Source organism: Dipodomys merriami, unplaced genomic scaffold (genome assembly GCF_024711535.1).
Source record: "Dipodomys merriami isolate MVZ:Mamm:240054 unplaced genomic scaffold, mDipMer1.0.p SCAF_56, whole genome shotgun sequence".
Classification (NCBI taxonomy): Eukaryota; Metazoa; Chordata; class Mammalia; order Rodentia; family Heteromyidae; genus Dipodomys; species Dipodomys merriami.
In genome coordinates, this window is record NW_027206135.1 from 6,668,528 (window position 1) to 6,685,012 (window position 16,485).

At 38.1% G+C, this 16,485-nt stretch overlaps 1 protein-coding gene across 4 annotated transcripts in view; it reads left to right on the forward strand.

The window, feature by feature from the left end:
* Positions 1–8,286: 8,286 nt before the first annotated feature.
* Cd84 (CD84 molecule) overlaps positions 8,287–16,485 on the forward strand; it is a 29,402-nt gene continuing 21,203 nt past the window's right edge. For 2 of the 4 annotated variants that reach the window (XR_011367571.1, XM_070000267.1), the window contains exon 1: positions 8,332–8,456. Coding sequence is in view for 3 of the 4 variants with exons in the window: in XM_070000267.1 (XP_069856368.1) it covers positions 8,411–8,456 (46 nt within the window). In the remaining variant the exon portion in view is untranslated. Of the gene's footprint in view, positions 8,457–16,485 lie in introns of all 4 variants that reach the window. The other 2 variants (XM_070000270.1, XM_070000269.1) reach the window with 2 other exon arrangements.

Below are 16,485 nucleotides of genomic sequence, written 5' to 3' on the forward strand. Positions count from 1 at the left end.
TTTTAATTACAAGTAGATACAAAGTGCCTAAGGGTATACAAAACAACACCAAATTTAAGCTTTTTTACACAAGTGAAAAGCCAGGGAAATAAAATGTATGACTGTATGTTTTTAAATATACATATTATTGTTGACTCTATCTGGTGTTGAAACTTAACAGTTTACCAAAAATTGTACCTGATCCAACTACATGTTAGGATTATGGTGGACAAAATTGATGGAATCCTAATCAACAACCTGTAACAAGAAAGTATTATAAAATTCCTATGATCTTCAACTAAGCACTCTTGCTATAACTTTTTTCATTAAAACTCTTAAGGAATAAAACAGACTTTACCACTATTTCAACAAAAAATTCATAAACATTTATAATTTAATCTTCAAGTTCAACAGTGGAAACTTAAAGCTCTAAGTATTTCTCCTGCTCTGAAACTATCTTTGGTGATGACTAACTTTTAAAACTTATTAAAGACAATCAATATAATTTAAGGTTGTTTTTGTCTTCAGAGCACTCGTGTTTTTCATCCTTGTTTCAAAGCAGTAAGTCAAGAGGAGTGGCGGAGGGGTGGAGCTTTTTGTTTTGTCTCCCATGCCATATCTACCCAGACCACTTTCAAAGGTTTTTATCTTGCCACTTTATCATTCTAGTCTCCAGCATTCTCTTGGTTCTTTTTTCTTCCTGATCACCACTGAAACACTAGTGTGTGCTTGGGGTGGCTTTGTTTTTTCCTTTCTCTCATCTCAATTCCCCAACCCTTTGCTGTTGAATGTGCTCCGTCAGGCTGAGCTCTCTGCCTGCCACTAGCTGTCCACCAGCGTTTCCTCTGTTAAGCTAACACCATCCTTTTTTAAATATGTTTCTAGCTATTTGCTACTGAAACTTAAGTACATCCCACTCTCACCCACTTTGAAAACTGGCTGTCCCTCACAATGTTCCTGGTCAATTCTCCAGACACACTAGGAATGGGTGAATGCTATCAATCTGCCTTCTCAATTAATTCCTTTCCCTTCTTTCATTAAATGCATGTGTATGTGTGTGAATGCATACAGGAGAACCTTACTGTTCTCCTTATAGCTTTCTCCAAGCAACTTGAGAAAATACAAGTCAGCTTCAGCTGCTGTTACATCTTTCTGATCAACCGGTAAAAACACAAACTTTTCTGTGTTCTCATAACCCCAAAATAGGTTACTACAGGTTGATATTTTTAATGCTTATTTTCTTCAGTTCCATTTGCATGCTGAGATCAAATTTTTTTGCAGAGTTTTTCCCTTCCCTCACTGATATTAATCTTTTTGGCTACCCCTCATGATGCTGCTGGTGGTATTTTAAAGCCACCATCTATTAGATAAGCAACATCTAAGCTTATAGCCCTGCAACTGGGTGTTTGCAAGATTTCATAAGAAGTAAACAGAATTAAAATTTTTATTTCAGAATATTCAAGGTTCAAGCACATAGTGAGAAATTCATATGGTAACACACATACCAGAGGTCCATGCAGTCTTGCTTAGACTCTCCTGTCTTTTGTAAATTGAATACAGTAAGAGGGAGAAATCATGCAGAACTAACGTCTGCTTCCTGGAATATCATTCCTTGTGACTTGTGGAGACCTTGACTAATAGCTGCTGCATTTCCAGTCACTAGCCCTAATTATTATATTGTTCCTTTGCTGCCTTTATCCCAGACCCTTTTCCAAGTTTTCTTTCCTAAACAATTTCTCATTCAGAAATGTTTAATATCATTCTGAAAATGAACATGTGCACTCAATCAATAATAGTCATGTGTCTCTTGTGTTCTGTGCCTGATCTTTTATCATCACTTACCACTTTTCCAGATCATCAGTGTTTAAATGTTACTTATTAGTAACAGTAAGGTTAAAAAACACTAGTATTAGTGAAAGCACTTCAAACATTTTTACTGAGTCTCCAAAACAAATGTAAGAAACTATTTGGATTATCTTTATTTTATAGATGAAGAAACAGACTTAGAGCACTTAAGAAATCTGAGCTTGGTAAGACAGCAGAGGGCAGGGTCAGAGCACTCCATAGCCCCTTCCACGCCTCCATCTACTTTCATCACACACAAGTATAAAACGCCTTTCCTTGTTGCCCTTGTAAAGTACGACTTCCTCATTTCACTCTCCTCTTGACAGTTTTATCATAAACTTCAATGAATAAGAAATGTACTCATTATCTTGTCCATGTAATTGTAACTCCTCTGTACAGTATTTTCACAATAAAAAAATAAATTAATTAAAAAAATAAACTTCGATGAAATGACCACATAGGTAAAATTTTAGAGTCTGTTTATGCTATTTTGTTTAGGGTTGATTACTTAACTCAAATTCTAATTTTTGCTTAACACTATAAAAACTGTAAAGACTCTCATTTCCCTTTTGGTTATTTGCAGAATTAAAAATGTCTCAATAGTCTTCTCTTACTTAAATGCTTCCTTGTTTGGATTTCATGATACTATCTCTTCTGCTTTAACAGTTCTTCCTTTGTTTGCTTTTCTTTCACTTAGTTACTGCCCACAGGGTTTTGTCCTTAGTTTTTAATTTTTTCATGTACACTTTCTTCAATGTAGAGAATTCTTCAATGTAGAATTGAAGGTGTTCACAAAACAAGACTCAAATGCAACTGAGAGAATGAAGAGAATATCTAAAAATGAAAACTTACTACCAAAATTTAAAATTAAATAGCTAAAAAAAAAAAAAAAGCATAATGGGCATACCTGAAAGACCATGTTAAGAAGTCAGCATAAGGAATTTCAATTCCATATGGAATTCCATTAAGAACTCTATCCAAATGCAAAGCAAAAATTTTAAAAATTAAAAAACCGAAGTTGGGAGGTGTTAATTCAGCAATGTGAAGCATTAGAAATTAAAATTAAAGAAATTACATTAAAACTTAGAATCTCCAGCTGAACACAAGTCAGCAAAGAAGCAAAAATCAAGGAACTAGAAGAAACTGTCCTGTGCCAAAGACACACTTAGACCATCAGACTGCAAATAAAGAAAATGCAGGAATATTTAAAGAAAGCACATCAGGATCCATCCTGGTAGAAAGAAAATAATAAATACTTCTTGACAGAAAGATTAAGAAACAATAAGAATCAAGTTGGTAAATCTTGTTTGTAAATCTAAATACTAAAAAAAATTACTATTTAAGAAAATATATTTTCATGAACTCAGATATATACCAGCCAGGTATACTTTTAAAATTTTATTTGAGGGGAACTTTTTCTCAAATGTTCTGAAATTTTATTAGTCTCTCAAGATGATCTCTCTCTTTCCTGGACATATATGGCAAAAAGATGTATAATCCCACTTGAATAGTTTGTTTCTTGTCATGCCAATGTGATTGTGTCCAAGTTCTTAACTGTCATAATGAATATGTGCAGTTATAAAAGAAGCCTAGTAAATGGACTCAACCCATATTTACTATTGGGAGACTGAGACCTGAGGATCCAGTTTCAAAACCAGTCCAGGCAGGCAGGAAGTTTGTGAAGCTCTTTATCTTTAATTAAACACAAAGGGTTTTCACTGGAGCATTTTTTCATGCTTCTCCATAATGTGGCAATGTCAGGTCCCTCAGTGCTGGATTACCTTTTGCAAACTGGCATCAGACTGCCATCCTCCTAATTTCCACCTCCTGAGAAGCCCTTGTCAGCAACCTTTCACTGAAATCCTCCCCTTTGGAAGAAAACCAGCTGCTCACCTTGAGCAGCTTCTGTGGGTTTCATATCCAGTGCCATTTGAGTTCTGAGCCTTAAGGTGTGATTCCCTCTGCTTTGTTTTCTGGCTCTGTCTCCTTCCTGCACAATTCAGGCTGAGGATGACCACAAGTCGGAGGTACACCTGCTCATCCCTCAAGCTGGTCTGGGAAGTGATACTCAAAAGACAAAGTGACTTGTTCTATCCTTGAATATACAATGTGCTGGGCTTCCTCCCCTCTCATTCTTCCCCTCCCCAGTTCCAGTGCCACTGTGGGCAGGAAGCATCCCCACATCCCCACCTCCAAGGTACCACTGCAGAAGATCCAGGAGAGCAAAGAGAATAGGTACTGTGCCACGGGGCATGAGGAGAGACTGCCTTCCGCTGAGCCTGAGCTCAGGGAATACAACACTGTGGCTAAGGATGGGAAGTTTTTCTGTGTCCTTATTTTTATTTTATTGTTATTGTAGAGTTGGTATACAGAGGAGTTACAATCTAGTGAATCAGGTAATGAGCACAATTCATTTTGAGCCATGTCTCCCCTTCCCTTTCTCTCTCCCAGTTTTTTCCATCCCATCCCCACAGTTCATTTTCCACATAGTGTCTAGTGAGTGCCACTGTTGTATTTGTTTCCCCTTTGTTCCACCTCTTCTGTGCCCTTCTTACCCTTCCAAATACAAACAGGACAAAAGGAAAAGAAACAAAAACAGCAACAACAGCAACTAAAACATATCTCATGATTCCTTTTCTTGGAGTTCATTTCACAAAATACTATTTTATATGGTCATATGCAAATAGCTATTGAGCCTTTGTCAATCATTCCTATGCATATCCTCTTTAGCTCCCAGTGTGTGAATGTCTAGAGTCCTATATAATTTATCATGTCCCAGTGTGTGTGTATATATATATATATATGATAGATGGGATTTTATCAAACTGAAGAACTTCTGCATGGCTAAGAACATAGCTAGCAAGTTAAATAGAAAGTCCACCGAATGGGAGAAGATCTCAACTAGTTATACATCAGACAAGGGCCCCATATCTACAATATACTCAGAGCTCAAAAAATTAAACCCCTCAAAAATAAACCCTCAAAAACTCAACAACCCAATCAATAAATTAGCTAAAGACTTAAAGAGAGACTTCTCAGAGGAAGAAGTAAAAATGGCCAATAGACACATGAAGAAATGTTCAGCACCTCTGGCCATAAAGAAACACAAATCAAAACAACATTGAGATTCCATTTCACCCCAGTTAGAATGGCCATTATCAAGAAAACTATAACAAATGCTGACGGGGATGCAGCAATAAGGGAACTCTATTACACTATTGGTGGGAATGTAAACTTGTTCAACTACTCTGCAAAGCAGGATGGGGGTTCTTCCAAAGACTAAACAGAGTTTCCCCAATCCCACTCCTTGGCATTTATCCCACAGAACACTAACAAAGCCACACTAAAGCAACCAGCTCAACTATGTTCATTGCCAAGATATGGAATCAATCCAGCTGCCCCTTAGTGGATGAATAAATCAAGAATGTGGTAGTATATATACACAATGGAATTCTACTCATCCATCAGAAAGAACAATATTGTACCATACATAAGGAAATAGAAAGACAGAAAAAATTATATTAAGTGAGGCAAGCCAGAGCCAGAGAAACATAGGTTGCATGGTTTCCTTCACTTGTGGTAACTAGAATGTACTTATAATTCTACAAGTACACACCCTGAACTCTTTTTTGCTCAAGGCTAGCACTGTACTGCTTAAGCCACAGTACCACTTCCAGCCTTTTCTGTGATTGATTGGAGATAAGAGTCTCATGGAATTTCTTGCCTAGGCTGGATTCCATCCATGACACTCAGATCTGTATCCTGAGTAGCTAGTATTACAGGCATGAGCTACCAGCACCCAGCAGGAATTTATTTATTTATTTATTTATTTATTTACAGTATTGGGGTTTGAAGTCAAGGCCTTGCACTTGGTAAGGAGACACTCCACCAACACCTTTTTGTGTTGGTTATTTTCAAGATAAATAAGGGCTTCCTTTAAGCCAATTCAGCCTAGACTATGATGCTCCTAATTGTGCTTTCCTTTGTCATTCGAATGACAGGCACACACCACATAGCCAGTCCTGTGCTTACTCCATAACTTGGGATGGCAGGCATTCACCATCCTGTCTAGCCATTAATTGAGAAGAAATTTTGCAAAGTTTAATGGCCTCAAACTCAATCCCACATCTCAACCTACCACATAGCTAGTAGTTACAGGCTTGGGCCACCATCAACGCCTCTAATTGAAGATTGTTAAAAACATAGCCAAAAATTTCACGGAAATAGAAGAAGGCACAAGCCAGCAGGGAAGGAAGAGAAAAGAAACTGGATACAAAATCAGGCTTTCGTTTCCTACACCTTCACGTTTTTCTCTTTTTCTTCTATATGCAACTAATACAAAATATATGCATGGTTTTGTACATATGGACACATATTTCAAGAAGATACATTTGCTAAGATATGAAAGTAATATGATTTATTCTTGTGAAACACAATATAACTAAATTGGGAAATGGCATTTTTATTTCCAGGCATTCTTTAGTCCCAAGCAGCTGCCCAATTCACTATATCTTCACAGAAGCAGCTGTTTAATATAAAGCAACCATATATTGGAAATGACCCTTCAAAGGCACACCCCCAGGGATCTGCTTTCTCCAATAGGCCCTACCTCCTAGTAATCCATTCAGACCGCAGCCCCTCAATAGTGCCACCTGCTACGGAACCTCTGAAAAGGTTGTATGTACGTATGTATGTGTGTATATATGTATGTGTGTATGCATGTATGTATTTACTTGCTTGCTTACTTACTTTTGGTAGTACTGGAGTTTGAACTCTGGGCCTGTGCTTGCTAGGTAATATTTTTCTACCACTTCAGTCGACCACTCCAGTCTAAGAAGATTTTGTATCTAGATCATAACATCAGTCTTTCTCAATACTATACAAATCTGTTGAGCCCAGCTTCAAATTGCTTGCTTTCTGGCCCCAATAGTTATTCTCACTCATTACTACTCCCTGACATACACCCTCTTCACAAGGCTACTTTTACTCTTCTGACAAGGATGGGGACCCTCTACTAAAGAACAGTAGTATGTTATATCTGGATCAGTCACAGTTAAGCTTACCTCTGTACGCTTACCATCTCTTATCTTCACAAGCTTCAGTCTACACCAGTGTTGACATCTGCCAGCTTTTACCCCAGAAGTCACTGTATAATCTTGGGAAAAATAACTTCTGCTTTGCTGAGCCTGATTCCTAGCTACAAAATAGATTAAGTAGTCTAAAAAGTCCCTGTTAACTTCAAATTTTATAAAATGCTTATTATGTCCCTAATTAAAGGTCTAATCATAATCATAATATTTAATTATAATAATATACATAAGCCGGGTGCTGGTGGCTCACACCTGTAATCCTAGCTACTCAAGAGGCTGAGATCTGAGGTTCAAACTCAGCCTGGCAGGAAAGTCCTTGAGACTCTTATCTCCAATAAACCACCAGAAAACCGGAAGTGGCGCTTTGGCTCAAGTGGTAGAGCTGAAGAGCTGAGAGACAACACCCAAGCCCAGAGTTCAAGCCCCATGACCAAACAAAACAAAACAAAAAGTAATAATATACATAAAATAAGTATATAGACCAGGCCCTGGTGCCTCATGCCTGCAATCCTAGCTACTCAGGAGGCTGAGATCTGAGATTGCAGTTGAAAGCCAGCCTAAGCAGGAAAGTCTGTGAGACTCTTATTTCCAAATAACCACTGGAAAACTGGAAATGGAGCTGAGCTCAGGGACAATGCTCAGGCTCTGAGTTCAAGTCCTGTGACTGACAAAAAATAAAAATAATTATTATTATTTTATAATGTCATTAGTTACTTATGGAATTACATATGTAGTAGTTATATGCAGAATTATATAACTCTTAGCGTATGTTTTCTAAGATGATATATATATGATATTATTACATCATATATTAATGTAATAATAATACAATTTAATTATATAATTGTATATTGTATCATAACCATGAAGGAATTTATAGGCTAATATAATTATTGATTAATGATCTGATAACTATTTTATATATGATTATAATTGCTACCACTTATTAAACTTGTATTATGTGTCAAGATAGTCTAAGTCTTTCCTGTACTCTATCATCTTTTGCCCAATAATGCTAATTCACTCTGCAGATCTGTCTCAGCTTGTTGTGAGTTCCTTTCAGGAAACCTTCTCCAACTCACCCTGGCCTGGGTTAGAGGCCACACTCTAAGGGCTCCCTATATTTCTTCCTGCTGCGACACATAGCTCTTTTGGAAATTCCTATGCAATTGTTGATCATTCTTAAGAGAATATTAACTCCACAAAAGGTATGAAATTACTTGTTGCTCTAGCTATTGCCAGCAGCACCAGGAATAGTGCTGGGCACATAGTAGACACTCAGTAAATATTCATTGAATAAATAATTAACTCATGCTGAGTACTTCATGCTATATAACTGGAAACTACTAGTAAATAATTCAAAAGCCAATGCTTCCTAAATCAGTTACCTCATACTTCCTTTCTTAAACGTGACTATAAAAAGAAGCAAGAAAGCTCAAGTGTAACAGACTGTATTAGGAGAGTGCTGTCCTACAGAAGATTAGACCTGGAAGAAGATGGCTTTGTTTTACCTGTGGATCTTGCTCCTTTGCCTGCAAACTTGTGAGTTCTGACTCTTGCTGAATTTCTACCCTTCTTTTACATAAAATTTAGGAATTGCTTTTTAGGAAGACATTGATGTGTCCCTTTGATCTGTTTTCAACAGAACACCCGGGGTCTTAGTATATGTTGTATTCAAAAGGGATCCAACTGGTAGGAGAGGGACTTAAGGTGTCACCTGTGTGTTTCTATGCTTTGGAGTTAATATTTCTAAATTCTATCTATCTCCAAAGGATCTGAACAAAAACCTCTCTTTCTCTCAAAAGTGTCAGCACTTGGTAGACTTACTCACACAGCCCAGCAAAAAAGTAAATTATCCAAAACCTTGGATGAATTAAAAGCAGTTTCCTTTGGGCATTAGAATGTATTATGCGGTTTTTAAGACATATATGACCTTCCTCATTATTTCATTGCTCTCTGAAGTTAGAATGATGCAGCAATCTTTGTTATCATGATAAAAATTTCCTCTCTGTAAGCTCTTTTTATTTTAAAAAATATGACTTTTTTCTCCCCAAAACTCTAAAATAAATATGGGAAAATTTTGATTATCCATTTTTAACAAATGTCAAAATAGAGGTGGAGAACTTGAATTAAAAACCCCTGTTTGCTGGGTGCCAGTGGCTTATACCTGTAACCCTAACTACTCATGAGGCTGAGCTCTGAGGATCATGGTTCAAAGCCAGCCTGGGCAGGAATGTCCATGAGACTCTTATCTTCAATTAACCACCAGAAAACAGGAAGTGGTTGCTGTGGCTCAAGTGGTAGAGTGCCAGCTTTGAGCTGAAGAGTTAGAAACAGTGCCCAGGCCCCGAGTTCAAGCTCCACAACTGACAAAAACAACAAAAAAAAAACCTGTTTATTTTTTACTATGGCTTGATAGAAAACTACAAAGGATGAATGAATATTTGTTGTTATTTATACCAAAAAACTGGGTATCTTGAGTGATTTGTCATTGAACATAGTTTTGCTTTAATTCCAAAGAACTGTTATCTCCTTATAGAAACTGTCTATGCTTGTAATTTCTAAGTCTATTTCTAGCATCCCTTACCAGCTTCAAAGATACATTGGTAAACTTTTGGCCTCAGTCAGAATCTAAGGAACATAGTGGATTATGAGTTTCTGGAAAGTCAACATCAGTGTCCTATGATCTCTCTGGTTCCCTTGAAATTTGAAAGCTGAGGATCTTTTAAGTTGAACTTCGTGGAGATTATAGCCACTAGGCCGGTCAATCTGTTGTAGTCTCTGCTGGTCATCCTAAAACAAAGACCCAAACTATAAATAGATGAGATTAGGGCTGTACTTAATCTCCCACATAAAATATTACTTAATTTTAAAAGTATTATACAATTTTTCTGCCTACTTTTTTTTGGTGTGTGTGTATGTATGCTAGTACTATGGCTTAAATTTAGGAGCTAGTCACTGTCCCTTAACTTTTTCACTCAAAGCCAGCACTCTACTACTTGAGTCACCACTCCACTTCCTTTGCCTACTTTTTATGTTGTTCATGCCTAAGCTGTTTAAATAGGTGAGGGTCATATTATTAATTCTATTCTGCAAAAAAAGGAGTAAATCAAGATTCAAAGGTGAAATAATTCATCCGAAGTTCCACTATCTGAAATGGATAGAACTGGAATTTCACATTAGTTCTTCTAATTCAAAGGTTACTTTTGCTCTCTCTGCCCTCCTACTTCATTAAGCTTGCAAAACTTTGATGGTCTTCAATGGACAAAACACTAGGATAGCAGCTCTAAGATACATTTCTCTCATCTATTCAAACTGAAATTTAAGGTGTCAAGTCATTAGTCACAGTGAACTGTTCTCCCAGTAGCTTTGTGATCCTAGGGCAGTTATTGAAGTTGACTCTGATGTTTTGGCTTCAAAATGAGGAAACTGTTAACACAATAGAACAATTTTTGAAAATTAAAAATTATCATTTACATACAACACTTGGCATAGTATCTGAATATAGTAAGTGCTTAACCAATGTTAGCTCATGATATTATAGATCTTTATACAAATTTTTCATGCTTTATTAGGAAGGGTCCTGCCTTCCTTCCTGGGAAGGGAAAGCAAGGTCTTCTCTGTTTGGGATGGTTCAAAGAAATATGAGCAGGCAAAAAGAGTATGAGCTTAGGTATGTACTGTCAGTGTTCTGGGAAAAGAAACCAGTATGAGATATTCATTTTGTAAGGAACCTCTCACAGAAGGTGGAAGCTGTTTTCATAGAAGTAAAACCAGAAGCACTTTCATGTATGTTTCTTTTTTCAGAATTATTCCACAAATATTACATTTATTTCTGATATAACTGATTCCTTTACTCAAGATTGGGCAAAGCAGTTATTACTGATGCATTTCCCAGAATTCAGAGTAACCAAAACATCTGAGAGGCTATGGTGAGATGAAGGTAGAAATTACCAATTTTACCCTGAAATCACTGACAGGAGGGAAGTTGGTGAACTCATAACTGCTTCATCTGGGAAAAGTTTACTCCAAGAATCAAGATTCACAGTCTTATGCTCCGATCTTGAGTTTCTCATCATGACTTTGGGAGCATGGTGACTGACTGTCCTTCCACACCTCACACTTTCCAATCATTCTCAGGGAGTAGGAAGCAGAAAAGTCCACCACTTTTCCTCTCTGCCGACCCCTTCAAATATTCTCTTCTACGACTTAAGGTCTTCTCCTTCCATCTACTTCTTCTGCCCCTCTCTTTGCTCTGTCTCCTGTCTCCCATCAATAATATAGATAAGTAAACATGTCTGACAATCACATGTGTGACATTACTAAGTTGTCAATCCTCACTTACAATTACAATACCCTATGAGATGGATACCATCAATATACTCATTTACAGTTAAAAATGTTGCTACACAGAAAGTCAAGATTCATCTAGTCAAAAAGTAGGGGAATTAAAACCCCCAGTGTCTTTAGACTTAACAACTGAATTATGTTACCTCCGCCTATCTTGATGTCAAAGGGGATCAAAATGCCATCCCCACTTTGAATGGTTATCAGATTTGGACTTCTGTCATTGATTCCTACTTATTGGATTATTTAGGTCTGTACCCATTCTGTAGAGAGGAGTGGTTAGGCCCTTGCCAATAACGGAAGGTTAGGCAGGTCAGCAAAGCCAAATGTTTGAGCCAACAGCCATTTGTCAGATATTGCTTAAAGACCATTCACTTCAATGTGATTTGAGTTAACTTGAATTAGATTCTTCAAAATTAACAGAAGTCCAGTGCTCACTTGGTCTTGATGCCCCCATTGAGTCTAAAGCACATCATGAATTATTCCAGCCAAAACTTGAAAGCCCAAGAAGTAAGCAGCCCACCTGCATATCTGCCCATGGTTCACTAGACTCCAACCATCATTTGGTATAGGAGAGTCAGAGGCAGGATGAAGGCCTGGGGAAAAGAACTGACAAGAACCAATCTGTCCTGGACTGAAGTCCTTGCAAAGTGGGACTTTCAAGACAAAGACAAGGCTTCAGTTCTAAGCAGAGATTTGAGCAGATATTCAGAAAGGGCTCAAAAGGAGAAGCTCAATTGTAGAAAAGGAAATATATATTATAGATGGGGCAAATTAAGTTTCAGACTTATGCTTAAAACCAGTTTCCAAAGTTGGCTAGAACAAGACTCCAGTGAGGGTAGAATAAAGGCTTACCTTGTACACCAGATCTTCTGTAGCTGCCCTGGCTATCAATATGGTAGACAGCAAGGTATTTGGGCACCCTCACAATAGGGGCCCCATGGTCAGTGCCAGGCCATTCAGTAGTTCTGAATCAAATCTTTCAGTCTTGGACCTTGAAGAAGAATGAATCTGAGAGTTTGGCACTAACTATACAAATTCATGTGGAACTAAAGGGTAAAAAAGAGATATGATAAATCCATTGGGAGGACTGAAATTGCAAGAGCTGTCCAGGCTTCCATATTTCCTTTGTTTCATTTAATGTGCATATTAGCAGAGGAAGCACTGAATAAACAATGGATGGAGATTTTTGAGATCTTTTATGGGTAGCCTGTGCTTGGATTTTTGTCTTTGCAGAAACTGATTCAAATTATCTGAAATCTTAAGGAGGATGATAAAAAGTACAAAAATATCCTGGTGGAAAAGTAGCATGCTTTTGTGTGGGGGACAGTAGGTTCCCTTTTTTTTTTAAGCTTGTGACCAAGAACTTCCCATCATTATAGAGAACGACACCATATTTCTGCTGCCCAACTTTTTGCTTCCTCTTTCCCTCTCTTGCTTTTTTTTTTTTTTTGCCAGTTTTAACTATTTTGGGGTCCCATGTGATCAAGCTGTCTCTTATCACCCTCTTTTGGCCTGCAATATACAGGGAGCATCTCCCCTTATTGTTGACTCTGGAGACAGAGAATGGAGAAGAAAAGAGGCAGTTGAGTTGCTGCCAAAAAGGAGAGTAAGAAATGCTTATCTAAAGGATACCAAAGAATCAAAGAGTCCGTTAAGCAACAATACAATCTTCACCAGTTCCTTTTTTTCACTAAAGACTTTGTCCAGTATCTCCCCAATACCCCAAACCTCTTTTTTCCTTCAAAGTTGGATATGATGTTAATTTAGTTTCTGCAACAAGACTTACTTGCTTTATATAATAAACACATACAATGGTCAGGCTATGCCATGTGCTGTTTAAAGAAGTTTACAAATGTAAATTTATTTAACCCTCATAACACTTCTGTGAGTCTAGTATCACCAAAGGAGGAAGCTGCAATGCTTGGTAAGAAAAGTACGCATTATCCTGCCCATGTAATTGTAACCCCTCTGTACAGTATGTTCACAAATAAAATTAAATTAAATTTTAAAAAATCTTGATTTTAAAGCTTAGGAAACTAACCTTCCTCAGGGCTGATGGCCAGGACCTAGACAAAACCAGGATTCCTGTGCCAATTCTTGAGTCCTTAATTACTAAACCATATTTCCTTACACAAGGGCAGGCAGAGGATCCTCAAAGCAAAGGCTCTAAGGGTATCTATACTTGTCACCTTTGCATACACATTTGAGAGAATTTTCATGCCATTGAATCTTCACAATGTTGCCAAGTGGCAGGAAAGCTTTGTTTAATTTCATTTACCAACTAGAATCCTGAGACTTAGTACGTAGGTGACATTCACAGACATTTAGCTAATTTTCAGTAGTCTTCAGACTAGAACATATTTCTGGATCTCTAGTTCAAGATATTTTCAGTGTTGTGGATCTCCAATCTATAGATCTATAGAAATTTTCTTTCTTTTTTTTTTGGTGGCAGGAGGTCCTGTCATGGGGCCTGAACTCTGGGCCTGGGCACTGTCCCTCAGCTCTTCAGCTCAAGGCTAGCGCTCTACCACTTGAGCCACAGCGCCACTTCCAGCTTTTTTTTTCTTTTTGCTTATATGGCACTGAGAATCAAACCCAGGGCCTCCTGCATGCAAGGCAAGCACTCTACCACTGAGCTACCTTCCCAGCCCTATAGAAATTTTCTTAACAGTGTAGAATATTAAAATAGAAACAAGTTCCAGGCCTGGCACTGGTGGATTCACACTTATGATCCTAGCTGCTCGGGAGGATAATGGTTTAAAGATAGCCCAGGCAGAAAAAAAGCCCATTAAACTCCATCTCTAACCAGCAAAAATCTGGGCAGGAGGTATGGTTCAGGTGGTAGAGCACCAGCAGGTTGAGCCAGCGCAAAGCCCTGAGTTCAAAACCCCATACCCAAAAGGTGAGGGTAAAAACAGCCAATTGTTTCTTATTAATCAGTTTAAACCCCTGAACTTTCATACCAAGACCTAGAACTACTAATGGAAAGTTTTCTCTGGCTCATACTCTTTGATTTACGCTAGATTTTTCTGCCTTCCTTTTCTTTTTGGACTTGGTTTGTTTTAATTGCTGGATAAAGGATAATTGAGTCTATATAATTTACCCTATTCATTGCTTATTCAATATTAATAAATAATAACCATTCACTAGTTGTTGGAGATACAGTAGTGACTGAAACAAAGACTACATTCTTGGTAATTAGAGAAGGGTTGAGTTGGGGGTGGGGGAAGGTGGGGAACACTAAATCAATATGCAGTAGTAGTTAGTACTGGTAACTGACATTTAAAAAGGGGAAATGGACCAAGGCAATGGAGAACGACAGTGGGGACCATGGTGTTAGCTTGGTGACCGGGAATGGTCTTTCTGATGGCATGACATTAAAGCATCCACCATAAAAACAAAGATGAGGGAGTGCTGCAAAGCATATGGAAAGAAAGGAGGGAAAGAGTAAGCACAAAGCTCTGAGGCAAAGGGCTGTAATGACATAGTACAGGCAAGGTAGGAGGCAAAGCAGAACGATCAGACCCAGCAGGACCCAGCAGAAGATGGTAAAATGTTTCAAAGAAGACTAAGGCAACCCTCCCCCGGCCCACCCCACTCCCCACACCAATTCCCAAGGGCACAGTGTCTTTGTTTTTAGTAGGCTCTAAGGAGACCTACAAGACTTTAAGACTAAATGTCTTTTCCATAGTCATCAACAATGATATTTCAAAATAATGGTGGGCTCCATCCAACACTAGTTTCTCTTTTTTCAGAGCAGATTTTCCTCTATCTACTTAAAAGCTAACAAGTTCTCTAAGCCAGATGGAGTGTATTATTCTCTTTTGGTTGTTCTTGTTTTTGTTTTTGTTTTTCTCCCACTATCTGTTTCTTGCCATTCTAATTTCCTTCTTCTAGACAGTGGTTTTGGCAGCTATTTAAGCAAGAGATGTGCATTTTGTAAGGTGCATTCACACTGATGGGATATATCTAGAACAGAAATTAACAACTAATATTTGGCAAGATGTACTGAGTTAGGAAGAACCCCCTGGGCTAAACAGGAGGGAAAGGCTACCTCCAATGAACAGCCTGCCCAGAGTTCTCTCTGTTCAAAAAGGTGTCATCTTGTCCTCTGGGTTCTTTGATCGCAGCAAACAGATGTTACCATCCATTATGGTTTAGGTATGAAGTGCCCCTCCAGAAGACTTAGGTGTTCAATGTGTGGTTGCTAGCTAAGGGACTTTTGGAAATATAAGAGCTCTAACCTCATTAATGGATCAATCCACTGGTGGATCCACAATCTGATAGCATTATTGGGAAGTGAGGGAAACTAGGAGATAGGACCTAGCTGGAGGAAGTAGGTCTCTGGCAGCAGGAGGGGTGAAGAACTATGCCTTAGACAGGTATACTTTGTCCCTGACCTCCTTTGCCATCTCTGATCCTTGGCCACCAGAAGGGGAGGAGCTTTGCTCTGCCTCATGCTCCCTGCCATGATGTTCTACCTTGCCTCAGGTCTATAGCAATGGAACCAACTGACCATGGACTGAAACCTCTGAAACCATGAACCAAAATACATCTTTAATCCCTTTAAGTTATCTCTATCAGTTATTTTGTCACAATAATGATGTCACCAACATATCATCCAAGCCTACGCCTGGTGTTTAGCCTATTCTTGTCTTTGCTTCTCCTCTAGGAGTATTGCCTTCCTCTCAGCCTTCCTGACTGTGGAGTAGCATGTAGAAATCAGGAAATCTCACTTTTAAGCAGAAGTTATAAACATGAATTTCCTCTCTAATTAACTGGACTCATAAGTTTACCTAGTAATCATTTAATCTCCCTCATCAATCTCTTGTTGACCTATAGGAACATTTCTCAGGGGTTTTTTTCGCATTCATCAAAATAATAATAGAACTACCCACTATATATGTGCCAGACATTGTGTGACAAGTTTTTTTGTGTGTGTGACAAGTTTTTTAACTTCAAAAATTATATAATAAATACTTTTTAGAGACAAAGAACTGAAAATTGGTGAGTTTCAATGATTTCTTCAAGATAATACAACTATGTTCATATATGCCAAATTCTAACATCCCAAAATACCCTTGTCCCTTCAGTTAGCCTTTCCCTTTTCTCCCTACTTCAGATGAAGGTGTGATCCTACTTGGATTGAAAATGTTCATTTCTGCTGCCTTTTTCCTTCTAACCTTTGTTACACAGCAAGCACTAGAAGCTTGATTATCTT